General features: G+C 36.4%; 1 protein-coding gene across 7 annotated transcripts in view; it reads left to right on the top strand.

Moving 5' to 3' along the window:
- tcf12 (transcription factor 12) overlaps positions 1-16,354 on the top strand; it is a 345,614-nt gene that overhangs the window by 210,470 nt on the left and 118,790 nt on the right. For all 7 annotated transcript variants that reach the window (XM_059952545.1, XM_059952550.1, XM_059952543.1 and 4 more), the window contains one exon: positions 2,833-2,885. In XM_059952545.1, the coding sequence (XP_059808528.1) occupies positions 2,833-2,885 (53 nt within the window). The remainder of the gene's footprint in view (positions 1-2,832; positions 2,886-16,354) is intronic.

Consider the following 16,354-nt stretch of genomic DNA (forward strand, 5'->3'; position numbering starts at 1 on the left):
TAATCATGTGATTTTTTTTTTCTTCAATTCTGTTTTTTCCCTGTCTCCCTCCCTCCCTTCCATTCATGAGCTGGTTTGTAGTCATCCAGTGAGGGTTCAGAATTCATTTTCTGGGGCAAAAATGACTCTAATTTGGTGGAATCACGGACAGTTCCTTTGAATGATGGGTGAAAGGTAATAGTTGAGACCCATTATGAACCATTGGGTTACAGGTGGGGAGAATGACTCAACTTGGACCACAGTGTCACTTTTGGGTTAAGGATCATCAAATAACATTTGGATTGGAGTTGAGGAATCTAGCTGTCTTGTTAGGATCAGATATTGGCATTCAAGTTGTGTCAAGCATTTAGCAAATGGAAATGTGTATCTGGCTTCATTATTGGATATATTTAGAAAAGGATGGAGCTCCCTGTCTTCTATTTACTTGCCATTAAGATACCTAATTCTTCTTTCAGTCTTATTACAATTATCTATTTCAACTATTTCAATGATTTCCAACTCTCCCTCACCCCACCCACAAACCTGTCTTCCATGATTTGCTGTGGGGGATGGAATGGGGACTCTTGAGAGCAATGTGGAACATCTGAGTGGAACTCCAATGCAGCTTAAAAGAAGGATAAAGGGACAGCTGAAAGTGAACTCAGAGAAATGAGCTGTAAAATGTCAGTGGGAACAGACATTAACCAGCAACCTTTGGGCAGGAAATGGTGTGAGGTTGGAATGGTTGGTGCTATAGAATAGTGATTGAATTAATTTATCTGACTGTCAGGCTCACCTTGAAAACTTGTAGGCACTCTTGGGTTGCAGATTGAGCTTCAGTGTCAAGCTGGAGATTCAGGCGCTATCTTGGAAAAAGTAATACTGAGAAACATTTTCGGAAAGGCATTGTAGTAGATAAATATGAGTTTAGTTTTGACAGCTAATTGTACTCATTTTTCAAAGTAAATACTAAATAACCATAATTGGTTTCAAAATTGATTGAAGTACTTTTGATCTCTGTTGCCCAAGGAGTAAGCCTCACCTTCAGGTAAAGGTGGGTTGAAATGCTCATGATTAAATTAGAAAGAACCAATATTATTCAGTGATCATTTTGAATGCCTCTATTTTATCTCAGATTAATATTAGCCATTGAACTGGATGTCTACAGTGTATGTCAACTTGCTAAGGGAAGTAATTGATTGAAGCTGAAGAATCTTTTTTATCCCAATGTGTATCATGTTAAATAACTTGGAAGATTTGTGTTGCTTTGTAGTATATTACAGAAAGATGTAATTGATGTCTTTCATGGTAATGGAAACAAAACTGCTTATCCTCTAGAAACATCATCCAAAACCATTCATCTCAAGTTCAAGTTTATTGTCATTATTGTTTTGTGTATTCTGTAAATTGTCACCCTCATCTTTACCAAAGACAGGAATGGGAAAGGATGAAGGCACATCTATAAACCTGAAAGTTTATTTTTATAGTTTGATGGTGAAATTGTCTAAGTCAAGTTGAGTTTCCTCTGACCACAATTTACCTAGTCAATATCTCTGAGAATCAATAAAGTTTCCTGACTTTGATACCTGCCCTGTCTCAATTGCTGCAATGGCAGCAATGGCAGTTCCATGATCATTGGCCACAAAAATGTTGTATCTCTGCATCCTTGCTGCTGCCCATTGCAGTTCAATCACGTGGACTGATGTCAGTGTGATCGTCACCTGGAGTCAAAGATGTGTGTACACCTTCTCTTGTCATTTAAGTTCCTTCATACATACTTCGAGTAGATAATCCCTTTTTGGTGTGATGTTTTTTTGCAAAATCATTCAATCAAATCAACTACCATACTTGATTTTCACCATTCAATTCCCAGGGACTTTTTCCAGACTTCAGGTTATTTACCTTTTGTTTTAAAGGTATTGCTAATTCTTATATTATTGGTGCCAAAAACACAACAGAAGTGCAGTTTTCGTAAACTAGTCCCATTGCGTAGTTACTCCACAATCACAACAACTTCCGCCTTGTTCTACTACTCAAAAGTGCACCAGGGCAGTTTAAGGTGTCTAGTTAACCCACCAATCCTCTGCTTTGGGATGTAAGAGGAAACTGAAGTGGACACAGAGAAAAGACAGAAACTTCACAAAGATAGCACCTCAAAACACGATTGAACCTGAGTCTCAGGCAGTGATTGGATCTAGTAGTACATTATGTTGTCCACTTTGACTTATCTTGTAAATCCCCTCTCCCATTCCCCTGCGACCCCCTCTCCCACCCGTCCATGACCCAACCACCCTTTCTCCTGCGCCCTGACCTTTCTCCCCCTCTCCCTCTCTCACGTCTTGCACACCTCACCCACTCCCCTCTCACGCTTCCCCCACCCTCACAACCACTCTCTTGTGACTCCCCGTGACCCCTCTCTTGCGCCTCCCCCTAACCCTCTCATGCCTCCCCCACTACCCATCACCCCATCTCTCTCACCTCCCCCAACCCCCCCCCCCCCCCCGGCCATCCTCTCTGTTTGCCTGCTGGGTTGCCATGAGACCCCCCCCCCCCGATTATAGGATGGACATGAATGTGTTTCTTCTACTTGAGGCAAAGCAACTAATTTGTGTTAGTTCCAGTTATAAGCTACTAAATACTTTGACAAAATTTTTTGCTTGCTATCAATTGCTGTGCCTTGTACTCGCCTTCAAGATCTGAGGTTCTTTTATTGATGAAGTTGTGAAAAATAAGTTATTGGCTGTAACATTTTGTACTGAAGCTGCCATGAATGCTATATATGAATAGAATGGCATGATTGTCATCAAACTGGGTTTATCATATTTTCATTATTGCATGTTTCTTTCTGCGCAGATCCTTCTCAAACAAAGAAAGTAAGAAAGGTGCCTCCTGGTTTGCCTTCATCTGTGAGTATAGTTTTTTGGTAATGCACCTACAAGTTATTGTGGTTGTACTTTAAGCATTTTTGTTAATGTTATGCTGTGATCATGACAACAAAAGATAGTAGCGAAATAACTTGCAATGCTTATTGATGGCAAGTGTCTAGTTGCTAGATTTAGTAATGATGATATGTGGCTTATTTGTACAATCTAACCTCCATGTCCCAGCCATTTGAATCCCTCGTGGGAGAGAAACCAGGACTGAAGCTGTCAAAGAAGATTGTCTGTACAGGTCTTTTGATGTTTAATTAGTCATTATGTTGCTGAACAGGAGACAGACAGAGATTAATAGCTTTGAATCTTAGAAATTTACATTTGTAATAATCCCAATGGAGCTGAAGACATTAAGATTCCAAGGACATGTACAACTCAGATTGCCTCAGTAGGCTGGGGTTATTAATATGCATAAATCACCAAGTCAGATGTTCATTGTGAAGCCCTGGTGGATTTTAAAGCTTCATTAAGCCTTTCCTAACTTCAGGCTTACATCAGAAAGGCTTTCAAGCAACGCGTTTGTTGAACCCTCATTGCACTGAAATTTATCCTTTGAGAATAAAATGCTTTGATGAATAAAGGTTGGTAGGTTTTGGTAAAAATCATTAATACCTCTGATAATCTAATGTTTTCAGGGTGTTCTGTAGCATTAGATGTGCTTTATTCTTTTAAACAACAAAATTGTAAATGACTGTTTATAATCCTGTGAAGTAAAAACCTGCTGGTGCCAAGGAAAGCTTATTGCTAACACTGAGAGAGTGAGAAAGAAAATGATGCTGTCTAGCAGGGATTCATCTCTTTGTTGTGCAAATGGTGATACAGTTTTTATCTGTCAGCACTTCACTTAACACATGGACGCAGGTGCACTTGGTTGAGTCATAACTTGGTATATACTGAATGGACTAGTTGCATGGCTTGTAATAAATGGATACGATGAAGATATTTTCATTCTGCCTTGACATTTTTTGCAAGGTTCCTTGCAAAAGCACACATTTTGAACCTGGAATTGTCTTTGTCCTTCATTCCAGATGGGGCTGCAGTAGTTAGTGTAGCTGTGGGCAGCTGTTCATAAAACCTGCAGCCTACCTGGAAGTCGTGAGTACAGCTGCAGAGTCTCTTAAGTGGCATGCTTGCATAAGCACTTGGCCCACTAGAGGCTGAATAGCTACTTGATAAACAGAACAAATGCAGAGCTTCCAATCATTATTCCCCAGGCAAGGAAAATTCACATTACCTAAAAATTGATAGTAATTTACATTTTATTTATTATAGTTCGGTGTTATAATGGACTGCAAAGCACTTAAAGGGAAATGTGAACATAATTCTGGATTTGTTGATGAAACTGTGTATATTAGTTGAATGAAAATGCAAAACCTTGTATAATTTTATTTTGTTATCTTAAAGTTCTTTCAAGTCAGTAACAAAAATTCCCTGGAGTTTGAGCTGTATTTTTTTTAAGGCATTTGTTACTGCGCACAGAAGTTATATTTAAAAATTGGTGTATGACAGATGTATTCTCAGAAGTTGACATTTCTGTTTTAGTCAAGAGAGTGACTGAAGAAAATTTGCTTGGAGTCAACAGAGTTGGCTTGATTTCCAACACAAATTGATTTCTACAGATAACTCAACAATTCTGCTCCATCAAATCTTATGAAGGGCTTGTGTTATAATTTGAAATAATGTGCCTCAAGTATATGGGAGTGATTGATCTGTTTCAGTGATAATGGATAAAAATGTCATAATCAATAACAGACTTCAAGGCTATTCTCCTTTGCTGAAATCTGGGTAAATAATGCTTGCACTTCATGGTTAATTTTCAGGCTTGTAATTTCCAATGATATGGGGCAGCAAATCTGTCATTGAAGGTTGAAAGTTATGTCATTTATTATTAGATTCAAACTGTTTATATTTTCAATGTCAAAGCTCAAAGTAAATTTAGGGTTATGTAGTGGTTAGCACAAGGCTTTACCAATGATCCAGGTTCATCTTCTGCCGCTGCCTGTAAGGAGTTTATGCGTCCTCCAGGTGCTCCAGTTTCCTCCCATAGTCCAAATACGTACCAGTCTGTAGGTTAAATGGTTATAATTTGTTCCGTGATAAGGCTATGATTAAGTTAGGGGATTGCTGAGCGATGCACCTTGAAGGGATGGAAGGGCCTATTCCGTGCTATATATCAGTAAATAAATGAAATTATTATCAAAGTAGGTAAAATTTATTTTCTTGCGTGCATGCATAGTAAATCCAAGAAACAGAATAGAATCAATGAAAGACCACACCCAACAAGATGGACAAACAGCTAACGTGTAAAAGACAACAAACTCTGCAAATACAAAAGAAGAAATAATAAACCAATAAATTAGATAAAGAGTCCTGGAAAGTGAGTCTACACAGTAGGTTGTGGGAACAGCTCAGTAGTGGGACGAGTGAAGTTATCCCTTCTGCTTCAAGAGTCTGATGGCTGAGTGGTAATAACTGTTCCTGAATCTGGTGGTGTGGATCCTGAGGCTCCTGTAGCCTGGGTGGTTTACTTGTTTACTTAAGATTACAGGTAGTCGCCGAATTAAGAACGTCCGACTTACGAACAACTAGTACTTTACGAACGGAGGGGGGAGAACACTGTCCACCGTTTTAAGTCAGATTATGACGCCGTCCGCCATTTTGACATTGCTATTAATACTGTTGAGTGTGTAACTTTGTATTTGGCTTAAATATTTCTTAGCAAGATTCACCCTGACCACCCCTTTTCCAGTCAGCACCGCCCCCAACTCATCCAATTTAACCTGTCTCAGTGCGGGTGGACTTTAGAACCCAGGGGAACAGAGGACCTGCTGCCTGCGGCTGCTGCTGAATCTGCAGTTTTCTGTTCCATTGACGGAAAACGATCGCTATTGAAAAATAAGTGGAAATAATAGTGATTGGAAAGAGGTGAAACACCATCAGTCATTGGAAAAGTGTTTACAGGTAAAGGATAAAGTGAGAATAATGGAGCATGTGAAAACCCCTGCCCTGATGAAAGCTACAATTATTACTAAGCAACACAGTGGTTTAATTGTTGAAATACATAGTTTCTTAAAGTGTTTTATATGCATAGAAAGGTAAAAATATACTAAGACAAATGTTTGACTAACTGATAAATAATACCGGATGTACCTGTTCTGACTTGCATATAAATCCGACTTAAAGACAGACTCAGGAACGGAACTCGTTCGTAACCTGGGGACTGCCTGTACATTAAAAATATGTCACAATCTTTTATTGAAACTGCCATCTGCTGGAAATCAGAAATTGTAACAGCTTACTACCTACTTAGAATTGCGTAGCTGTATATTATTGATTCTTACATACATCATAGTTCAGAGCTCTGATTTAATCAGTGTACAGTATGTGTTGATGCATAACACTTAAAATTGCTGTCTTTATACTACCGATTGTTATCTGTTTTCGTGTGGTGATGTCCGCTGGACTCTTCTGCAGATAATGACTATTTAAAATATTACCAGAAACTATTTGGAACTGCTTGAATTGAATGCTAAAGTGTAAACACTAAGATTTAATTGGATTACTTTAGTCCTCTTTTGGATTTGTACAAAGATTTTTGGCTTTTAATAGCAGTGTGGTTGGAATAGTGGGTCATATGTCCTTCTCAGTGAAGGATTATGTTATTTTATTTGGCCATGTAATTGGAACCTCATTAATTTTTTGGTTGTATTAAATATACTGGCTTGATTGAGGTTTAGCTTATCCTTGGGCCAGCTATTTTACTGTAAGTTATTGTCTGATTAAGATTGCAGCTTGCAATCTCTGAACATGGATAATTCATTAGAATTTTATTTCATTAACTCAGAAAATATTGGAAATACTTAGTAAGTCAGGCCTCAGAGAATGCTCAGTTTTTTTTAAGCAGGTCAGTTGCCAAACCTACTCTTAACAATTTGTAATGCTTTATAATATAACAACACCAGGTGGCAGTAGATGTGTAGCTGGCCCATGATGTTCAAAAATATTTTGCTTAATTTAGTTTTAATAAAATTGTATTTTTAAAACAAATGTATTCACACTAGGACAGTGTAGTGATCGTTCTGCACAGTGGATTTAATTTACAGTAACTGAAATTATTTATGATTCATATTTCATTTTATTTCTGGTTTTAAGTGTTAGGCTGAATAAACAAAATACTGGTGCAGTAATTCTCTTTCCTTTTTGTGTTAAATCCCTAAATTCTGCCTTCGTCATAATGTGATTAAATGGTAATCCCATCAACTGGATTGTGATATTTATCTGCCAATCATTGGCTTTATGGTGGTTGACTTCAAGAAAAATGCTGGAGTTAAACAGAAGATGGCCTATCCAGAAATCCCGTGGCTCTTGCTGAATGTAAACTGGTAATTTGAATATTTGTATGTTAGCTTCAAGGATATTTTATGGCTACATTTCTTCTAGTAACCAACTAAATCTATTTGGAATGCTATATAAATATTTATAAGTTAGGTTCTAGACCTGAAATGCAAATTTTTTCCCTTCCATCAGATGCTTCTTGATTTGAGTACTCCAACATTTTTTTCTTTTTAAGAAGCACTGGTGCTTGCTTCAAAGAGTTTTTGAGTGTAGAAATAAGGAGCAAACCCACTAATAATGAAAATATGAAGAGACTGGAAATCTGAAAAAAAACATGGCAATGTCTGTGGAAAAGGATACAGTTAATATTTCATGTCTGCTCCCCTTCATCCTAACTTGGAAAGAGAAAAACAAGTTACCAGAAAACTTGGGAGGGGTTGTGATGAGTGGAACGAAGAGGGTATCTCTAAGAGTAAAACAATGTGTCAATTAGGGCAGTTATGATCAGATTAAATTTTTTGAGTAATGATTCATAGTTTATATGCTGTTGTTTAGTCTGGACAGTTGAGACATGCCCAACAGGTCAGACTTCATAAAAAAAAAGTGAAAAGAAAAATAAGATGGTAAGGAGAGGGAGCCAGTTTGCATAATGAGTTATCCAAAGTTAAAGAATTATTATTAGTTAAATTGAGAATTTTAAAGTCTAGTAAACTTGAGGAAGGACCTTAAAGATGAACTTCTGGTATACTTTAAGAATGATTCTTGTTCTGCTGAAAACAAAATTGATCAAAGTCAAGAATAATTGGTGGAAATTGGAAGTATATATAGTGCTAAATTTTAATATGACATTGAATAGGAGAAAATTCATAATTCAGGTTATTTTCCTATAATTTTCAAAATTATTAGATGTATATTAATTTCTGAAATGTAAGTGCATAATAAATGGATTTATCACTGCTGCCACTTACTAATTACTAATGTTTTTTGGGGCATATTTATGTAGTTTTCTTTGTGTGTCCCATGATCTTTCATGAATAATAATTAATTTTCTGCTATTTGGAGTTAAGATCTTTTTAAATTATCTGACTTGCATTTAAAAGTGCACTGAATAGTAAATATGAATATTTTGTCTTAAGGGTGTTTAGATTAAAGACGTATAAAAGAATGCTGTTCTCCCTGAAACATCATGCATGTATTTTTGTGCTTAAAAATGACATGGCTTAGAAATACCATCAATTTGCTTCAGTAATCGCCATATTTAAAAGCAGTTTAGAATGTTTGATTATATCTGTAAAATATGTTTGTCTTTTCAAAATGCAAATATCTGAAAAAATATTCCTCTATTCCAATATGTCAAAGGAATATTCCATTTTGTCAAAGGAAATGAATCTTGTCACTTCAAGGACAGCTTCTGTTTTGAAACCATCCCAGATTAATCACATCTTTCTAGCCAGCTTGGGCAGTTTCGTGTAGTTAATTGAGAGGTTCCACTGAAGTGGATGAGATGGATACTGTGGGCTGGATGGTCAGCTTTCTCGAAGTTAGCTGTCATGTAGCAGTTTGCAATTTCCTATATAAGTCAAAACTTTGTAAAACAAAAAAAAGAATAATTTTGCACATGACAGATGTGTGTACTTAGCTAGTATATAATGTCATGACCATCCCGGTTACTTTTTGTGTGGCTCCAAGTAATCATTCCTATTACTCCCATATCTGGTGGTAATGATGTTTTAAAAACATTGTTGTGTTCAACTGGTTTATTTGCCAAATAGAATCTTGGATTAACATTGCACTGACGCTAATCAGATAAATAGTTAAATCAGCCAGGCAGCATCTGTGGAAAAGAGTACAATCAATGTTTTGAGCCGAGACCCTTCAGCAGGCTGGAGAAAAAAAGAGTAGATTTAAAAGGTGGGGGGAGCCCACTTTTTCTTCAGTGCTGCTGAAACGTCTCGGCCCTAAACATTGACTGTAATCATTTCCATGGGTGCTGCTTGGCCTGCTGAATTCCTCTAGCATTTTGTGTGTGTAGCTTGGATTTCCAGCATCTGCACATTTTCTCTTGTTTGTAAATAATTAAATCTTGCTATTGTTGAGTAAGAGTTTTTGTTTAATTAAGAAGTTTCTGCATAAAATAATAGATAAACCAGAATATTCTGAGAGGTAATATCACTGTCTTTAGTCCTTTAGAGGGTTTTTATTTTCATAATGTAGTTCAAACCCTACATATTAATAGATCTTTATAATCTATTAAAATGTAATTTTTAACTTTAAAATTCAGATTAAAAATTTTAGGGAAAGGTTTTATCTCATGGAATACTAATCTCGAGAGATTCTGGGGGATTGAAAGCTTTTTTTAACATATCACTCTATCAGAAAAGACAAAATGTTCATAAGGAGCTTCACTGAATGAATTGTTAATTGTAAATCAAAGCTTTTCCACTGGCCTCACAGGACCAAAATAGGCCCTCATGGTCTCAGGAGGAAGTTGCACGTCATTTAGTCTTGCATTTTATTAGCCTGACGTATATTGTTCTTTTGCAGCTGCTGCTGAGTTTCTCTAACCAGAATGCAGACTCTGCATGTTTGTTTGTGTTAATGAATTAGCTTTTTCTTGTTGGGTGCATTTTCTCTTATTTTTTTGGAGGCATCTCCCATATCATTTTTTTTTACACAGCAATACAAAAGCAAAAAAGTAGTTGCAAGGACAATTAAGTCAATTTGTTTTCCATTTTTAGATTTTTAAAGCATTGGCTTGTTATTATAATGTTGTGATGTCTTTATCTTGTAATATAAAGTAATCAAACTTTCATTATAACATAAATTTCATTATCAAGTACCAAATACTAGGCTCTTGGGACCCATGTTATAATGAGGATAAGGAGTTTAGCTTTATTTGAGTAGATTCCTGTATTGTGAATTATGGATTTACAGTGGTCAGTCTTTTCTCCCATGTGAAAGATTTTGTTCATATTAATTTGCATATTTGGTAGAGACAGATCATATTGTTACTAGTGGTCCATCAAAGGCTACTAATTTACTTAAACATTAAATTTTGATTTATTAAAAATAGTCTATTGCATTAATTAAAGTTAATGTCTAAAATTAAGATGCAAAGTATAGTTATGCTACAGTTTCTAGACATTGCGTGCCTTTCCTGTTCCTCCCCAGCAGTATTTTAATGGCATGTACGCTGTGTCCGGTTGAAGTACTGAACATGGAGTGTAGCCAATACAGCTCTACTTCCCACCCCTGGCTGTTGCATTGAATGGTTCAGCCTACTTTGCATAAGTTCCTTCTGAGTAGATCCATGTGTGGAAAGATTAAGGAATTAGCCTGGCTGAAATTGTGTAGCTGAATGTGTTGCACTGTGAAGTGCACAGTTGCTGATTTCTCCACACTAGGTTGTAGCCAGCAATATGTATTGTGCTTATACAGTGCCTGGTATGGGTAGTAATTCACTTATGTATTACTACAATAGGAAATCGGTAAGTGTGACTTTCCTTTATGCAATATGTGTTGTAATTGAGTAATGTAATTGATTGATTAATAAGTAGCAGCACAGATCCATGAGCAATATGTTATTCTAACGTAGAAAGTTGATGTTTGTGTTTTAGTTTTCTTAAGTGGATGGTTATTTCAAACAGTTTAATGTGACTTTATATACTGAGATTTCAATCTGTTATGAAAATTGTATTAAAGCGTAACTGCAAAACTCATCCTTTCTGCAATCCGTTTTGATCACTGAATATTTGAATGTGATATGTTCTTAAAACTTGCGATTGTTATTTTAAATTGTGCATGTATATTGAATATAAATGAAAGCTTAAGGACTTCTTAACACAAAAGATTTGTTCATTTAGAAACACAATATGAATCTCTGGGAACAATTAGAAACAGCCAGTTGGTTGGCTCTGAATTTCCTGTTTAAAACTGAGGTCCAGGAGCTGGCTTTCATATTGTTCCATCTGCTTCTAATCAAAGAGCATTCTTGACCCTACAGGGAGTTAAATCTAATTTTCAGTCACGTCACTGATATTCTTTTTGAAATTTGTGACTTTGCACACAGTTTTACACCTTACACAATGCATCATGCTCCAGAATGAGTAGGAGGTGACCAATCAGGGTTTTGTTGCTGTGGATCAGGTGGATGAGAAAACAAGTTATCACAAATAATTTTTGAATCTCTGCTGTTAAACTTGGTTTAAAATCTAATTGTGAATTTAGTTCTTGGAACCAATCTTAAACACAACTCTGCCTACTTTTTCCATAAATTGAAAGCATTCTTTACGAAATATGTGGAGAACTAAAATAGATTTAAAAAGCCAGTGCAAGGCTGTCTAGCATGACTTAGATTTTGCGATTGTGGGAAGTTGTGGAGTACTTTTTTTAAATGGTGCCTGTCATGTTTTATTACAGCTGTTCTTATGTGATGTGTATTCTTGGGGTTTGTAAGCAGACTTGGAAAGTTAATGTAATTTTGTGTTTTGTGTTATTGTTCCATTAAAATGTGCGCTTTGCTCTTGAAGCAGTAAAGCATGGCTTTGATCTTTTAAGTATTTCCAGCTTATAAGGGAAAGTAAGATTGGATATTGTTGAGGGGTATCCAAAGAAAATTGATAGCATGTGTCTGTCGTAGGTCAAAGGTGATCTTTATGAGCTTGCACAGTGAGTAAATAGATTATAAATTATGCCAGAATCATTTTCAGACGATAGTGCACTGAAAGTCCTGTGTGAATTCCAAATAATTAATTACAGGACATTGAACTAAAAGGCTGTAACATTCTTTGTTTTTATGAAATGTGGCGCCAATAAGCATGGGAAATAACTTTCGGAAACTAGGGTAATCCTGCAGGGATTGAGTTTGCAATTTAAAGTTTAGTAATTAGTAGTTATGTATTTAAAATGACACAGCTTTTGCCTACTTGTACCATTTGTATTTTCAATTTCGGAAAATAAATAATTCAGTGTGTTCTGTAATGGTATCATTATACATCAGAAAACAGTAGTAAATTGATCTGCTATGAATTAATCTATTTCTATGTAGCAGATAGGGTTCTTGTTTTGATGTCAAATATTTAATATTGGTGCATTCTGGTTTATTTTATTATGACAGCTTTTGTTGTTTTCTTATGAGAAACCACAGAGACTAGATTGATTAGAAAGGGTAGTTGATTGTGATTGATCCTGACTGATTAACAATGGTTTTGGTGCAATTTTGAATATTTCCCTATAGATAGCTTTTCATAGGATTATTGCTTGCTTGTGCTATCTTCCTTCAGCTGGAACAATTAAATCAAAGGATATCCCTATAAATGAGAGCAAAGGATATCCCTATAAATGCTGTTTGAAAGGATGCACATACAATGTCATTTTCCTACAAAGTGTTTGAAGTTGCAACATCTTGTCTTAACTTTACTTAAGTAAATCACTCAGTTTGTTTACATGATAGTCAACACAGGTGCAGGGTTTGAAGTTGGGTCATCTGAATGCCATTTCAAGCTCTGTTATGCATTTTGTTCAGGTTTTAAGAAAATGATAATGACCCACCACCATGACATTTACAAAGTAGGAGATAATTGACTTTGTATTTGAGTGAAATTGCTACCATGCAGTAAAGACTGGGGTCATAGCAGTACTAGATGATGGATCACCTAGCGCAGATACAAAGAGCTATGATTTAGTGGTGTGCATTTAGCATATTGGGGTTGCCATATGGAGGTACAGATTTGCAGAAAGTCTAATTAAAATATTTATTTACCTCTCCTAAACTATAATTATCCCATCTAAATGCAACAAGAATCTCATTTTACAATGTATTTTCCTGTTATTTTGAGAAAACCTTTTCCCTCCTAGATGGTTATTTCAAATCAATATGATTTAAGTGCTTAAACTTGCTGCAAAATTACACATAGTTGTATTCTTGAATATCAGTTTTAAGTTAGTAAAGTTAAATGGTTGGAAAATTTTTAAATATTGGTCCATAATCTTTCTTATTGATTTAGGTAAACCCAGGGGATCTGCTGCCTCACAGCCTCAGCTTGGGTTCAATCCTGGCTTCTGATATGGCTGTTATGAAGTTTGTATGTTTTCTCTATAATCAAATTACTTTTTTTCTAGTGATCCAATTTCTTACCACATCCTATACATCTGTGGGCTGATGTTAATTGGTCACTGTAAGTTACCCCTAGTGTATAGATGAATAATAGAATTGATGGGAATGTGGAAAGAATAGGTTACAAGAAAAATTAATGTGCAAATGGGATTGCTTTCTGAGTCAGCATACATTTGATTGGCAAGCTGGCTGTCTATGTGATAAGAACATCTGGAAAAATATGAAAGGTGGTAGTAAAGTAGGAAGCAGTTATCTGATCATTGAATTATTTCTAATCAGAATTGGGTTTATCATCACCAGCATGTGTCAGGAAATTAGTAGCAATTCAATGCCATACTTGATAATATAAAAATAATTAACAAATAAACTACTGTAAGTATATATGTATATCAAATAGATTAAAGATAATACAAAACAAATAATATATATTATAAAATCTGAGACAGTGTTCAATGTCCATTTAGGAATTGTATGGCAGAGGGGAAGAAGCTGTTCTTGAATTGCTGAATGTGTGCCTGACAACACTGTTGCACCTCAGGGGTGTGTGCTTTGCCCACTGCTCTGCTCTCTATATACACATGACTTTGTGGCTAAGCATAGCTCAAGTACCATCTACAAATTTGCTGATGATACAACCATTGTTGGTAGAATCTGAAGTGGTAATGAGAGGGCGTACAGGAGTGGGATACGCCAACTCATGGAATGGTGCCACAGCAACAACCTGCCACTCAATGTCAGTAAGACGAAAGAGCTGATTGTGGACTTCAGGAAGAGTAAGATGAAGGAACACACACCAATCCTCTTAGAGTGATCAGAAGTGGAGAGAGTGAGCAGCTTCAAGTTCCTGGGTGTCAAGATCTCTGAGGATCTAACCTGGTCCCAACATATTGATGTAGTTATAAAGAAGGCAAGATAGTGACTATACTTTATCAGGAGTTTGAAGAGATTTGGTATGTTGACAAATACACTCAGAAACTTATATAGTTGTACCATGGAGAGCATTTTAACTGGCTGCATCACTGTCTGGCACGGAGGGGCTGCTGCACAGGACCAAAAGCAGATGCAGAATGTTGTAAATCTAGTCAGCTCCATCTTGGGTATCATCAGGTATGAGGTACAGAAGCCTGAAGGCACACACTCAGTGATTTCAGGAATAGCTTCTTCCCCTCTGCCATCCGATTCCTAAATGGACATTGAAGTTTTGGACACTACCTCACTTTTTAAAAATATACAGTATTTCTGCTTTTGCACATTTAAAAAAATCTATTTAATATATGTAATTGATTTACTTGCTTATTTATTATTATGTTTTATTTTTTTTCTTTCTGCTAGACTATGTATTGCATTGAACTGCTGCTAAGTTAACAAATTTCACATCACATGCCGGTGATAATAATTCTGATTCCTACTTGATGTTAACAGTGGGAAGAGGGCATGTCCAGGTGATAGAATCCTTAATAATGGATGCTGCCTTTTTGAGGCACCGCTTCTTGAATATATCTTGGATACTGCTGAGGTACCCAAGAGGGAGTTGACTAATTTTACAACTTTCTGTAGCTTCTTTTGATCCTGTGCAGTAGCCTGCACCCACCTCCCCATACCAGACACTGATGCCGCCTGTCAGAATGCTCTCTACAGTCTATCTTGATTCTTCATTCTGGAAGTCTGCCTTGCCTTCCCTTGTTACAAAAGTGTGCACCTGTGGTTTTATTTTCTGTTCTTTCTCTCCATCCAGCTTCCCTTGTTTCAGGTGTGCAGAGCTGCTGTCAGTCTCCATTTAGAGCGCTGCTGATCCACCCCCTTGTCAAGACTGCTTCACTTGGGATTTGGAAAGGCAATTTTAAAAAAGCCAGCATCTGGAAAGAGGGAGAGAGAGGGCTACTGGGGAGAATTGGCCGTTACAGAATTGTCCTAGTTTCCATAATAACAAACTTGTAGTCTTTGTGTTCTGACCTGGGTTTTTGTATTGTGGATTTCGGCCTTTGGGTTACTCCCTTTGATTTGGTGGCCCTGGATCACTTCGATAAATATCTGTAAATATTGTAAATATATTACAACTTGGACACTCTGTGTCTGCCTTATCCTTTACCCGTCATAGACAATGGACTACACTGAGGGTGGATTTGTTTTTAGTCCACCTCTGGACTAGAGCCATCAGGGGGACATAACATCCCTCAATTCACTGTGTGATGATTTGATCTAAATGAAGAAAAGCTTTTTATTGTACCTCAGTACATGTGACAATATAAGCCAATCTCAATTTACTCAAACAGTTCCATGTTTGTTCATGATATTTAAAAGCTTATTAAGCTGTATTGGTTATACCAATTGAAGGAAATGTGGTTAGTATTTTACATTAGCTTTTCTCTTGATTGTTCTCCATTGACCAGTGATTTAATGTTCTCTTGGAACTGGATTTGATTTCATATGAACATGAGGGAGGTGACCTTTCGTTCAGATTGGGAAATCTGTATTTAGTCAGTTTAAGTCTGTATTGAAATCATTGTTCATACTTTGTGCAATTAGATTGCATTGTTAGTCTTAAGAACTTGTAAGAATTGCTTGGTAGAGATTAGAAAATTAATAAGGGAAGTGGAAGTATAGATTGGATGGAAAGCTAAAAGAACTTGATCCCTGCATTTAACACTGCACATTGAGTACTTTGCCAAGAGTTAGTTGAGTGTAACTTTTAATACTTAAAATACAATATTTAAAGCAAGCACAGAACCTTTGAAGCATGAGAACTATCAGTGGAAGTGTCTTTGATGTTTTCCCAAGCCACCTATTTCAAATACAAAACTGATTGGTATTTTAAATGGACAACAAGATCCATGTGTTTGTTCATTGTGCTTATTGAGAACCCAAAGTTTTGCCTGAGTTCATTTTAATCATAACTCCTCATAAAAGGAAGCAATCAATACCTGCACGCAGCAAGACCTAAAAGATATTCAAGTGTGAATTGAAGTCGCAAAAGTGCACAGAAATAAAAGTG

Source organism: Hypanus sabinus, chromosome 28 (genome assembly GCF_030144855.1).
Source record: "Hypanus sabinus isolate sHypSab1 chromosome 28, sHypSab1.hap1, whole genome shotgun sequence".
Taxonomy (NCBI): Eukaryota; Metazoa; Chordata; class Chondrichthyes; order Myliobatiformes; family Dasyatidae; genus Hypanus; species Hypanus sabinus.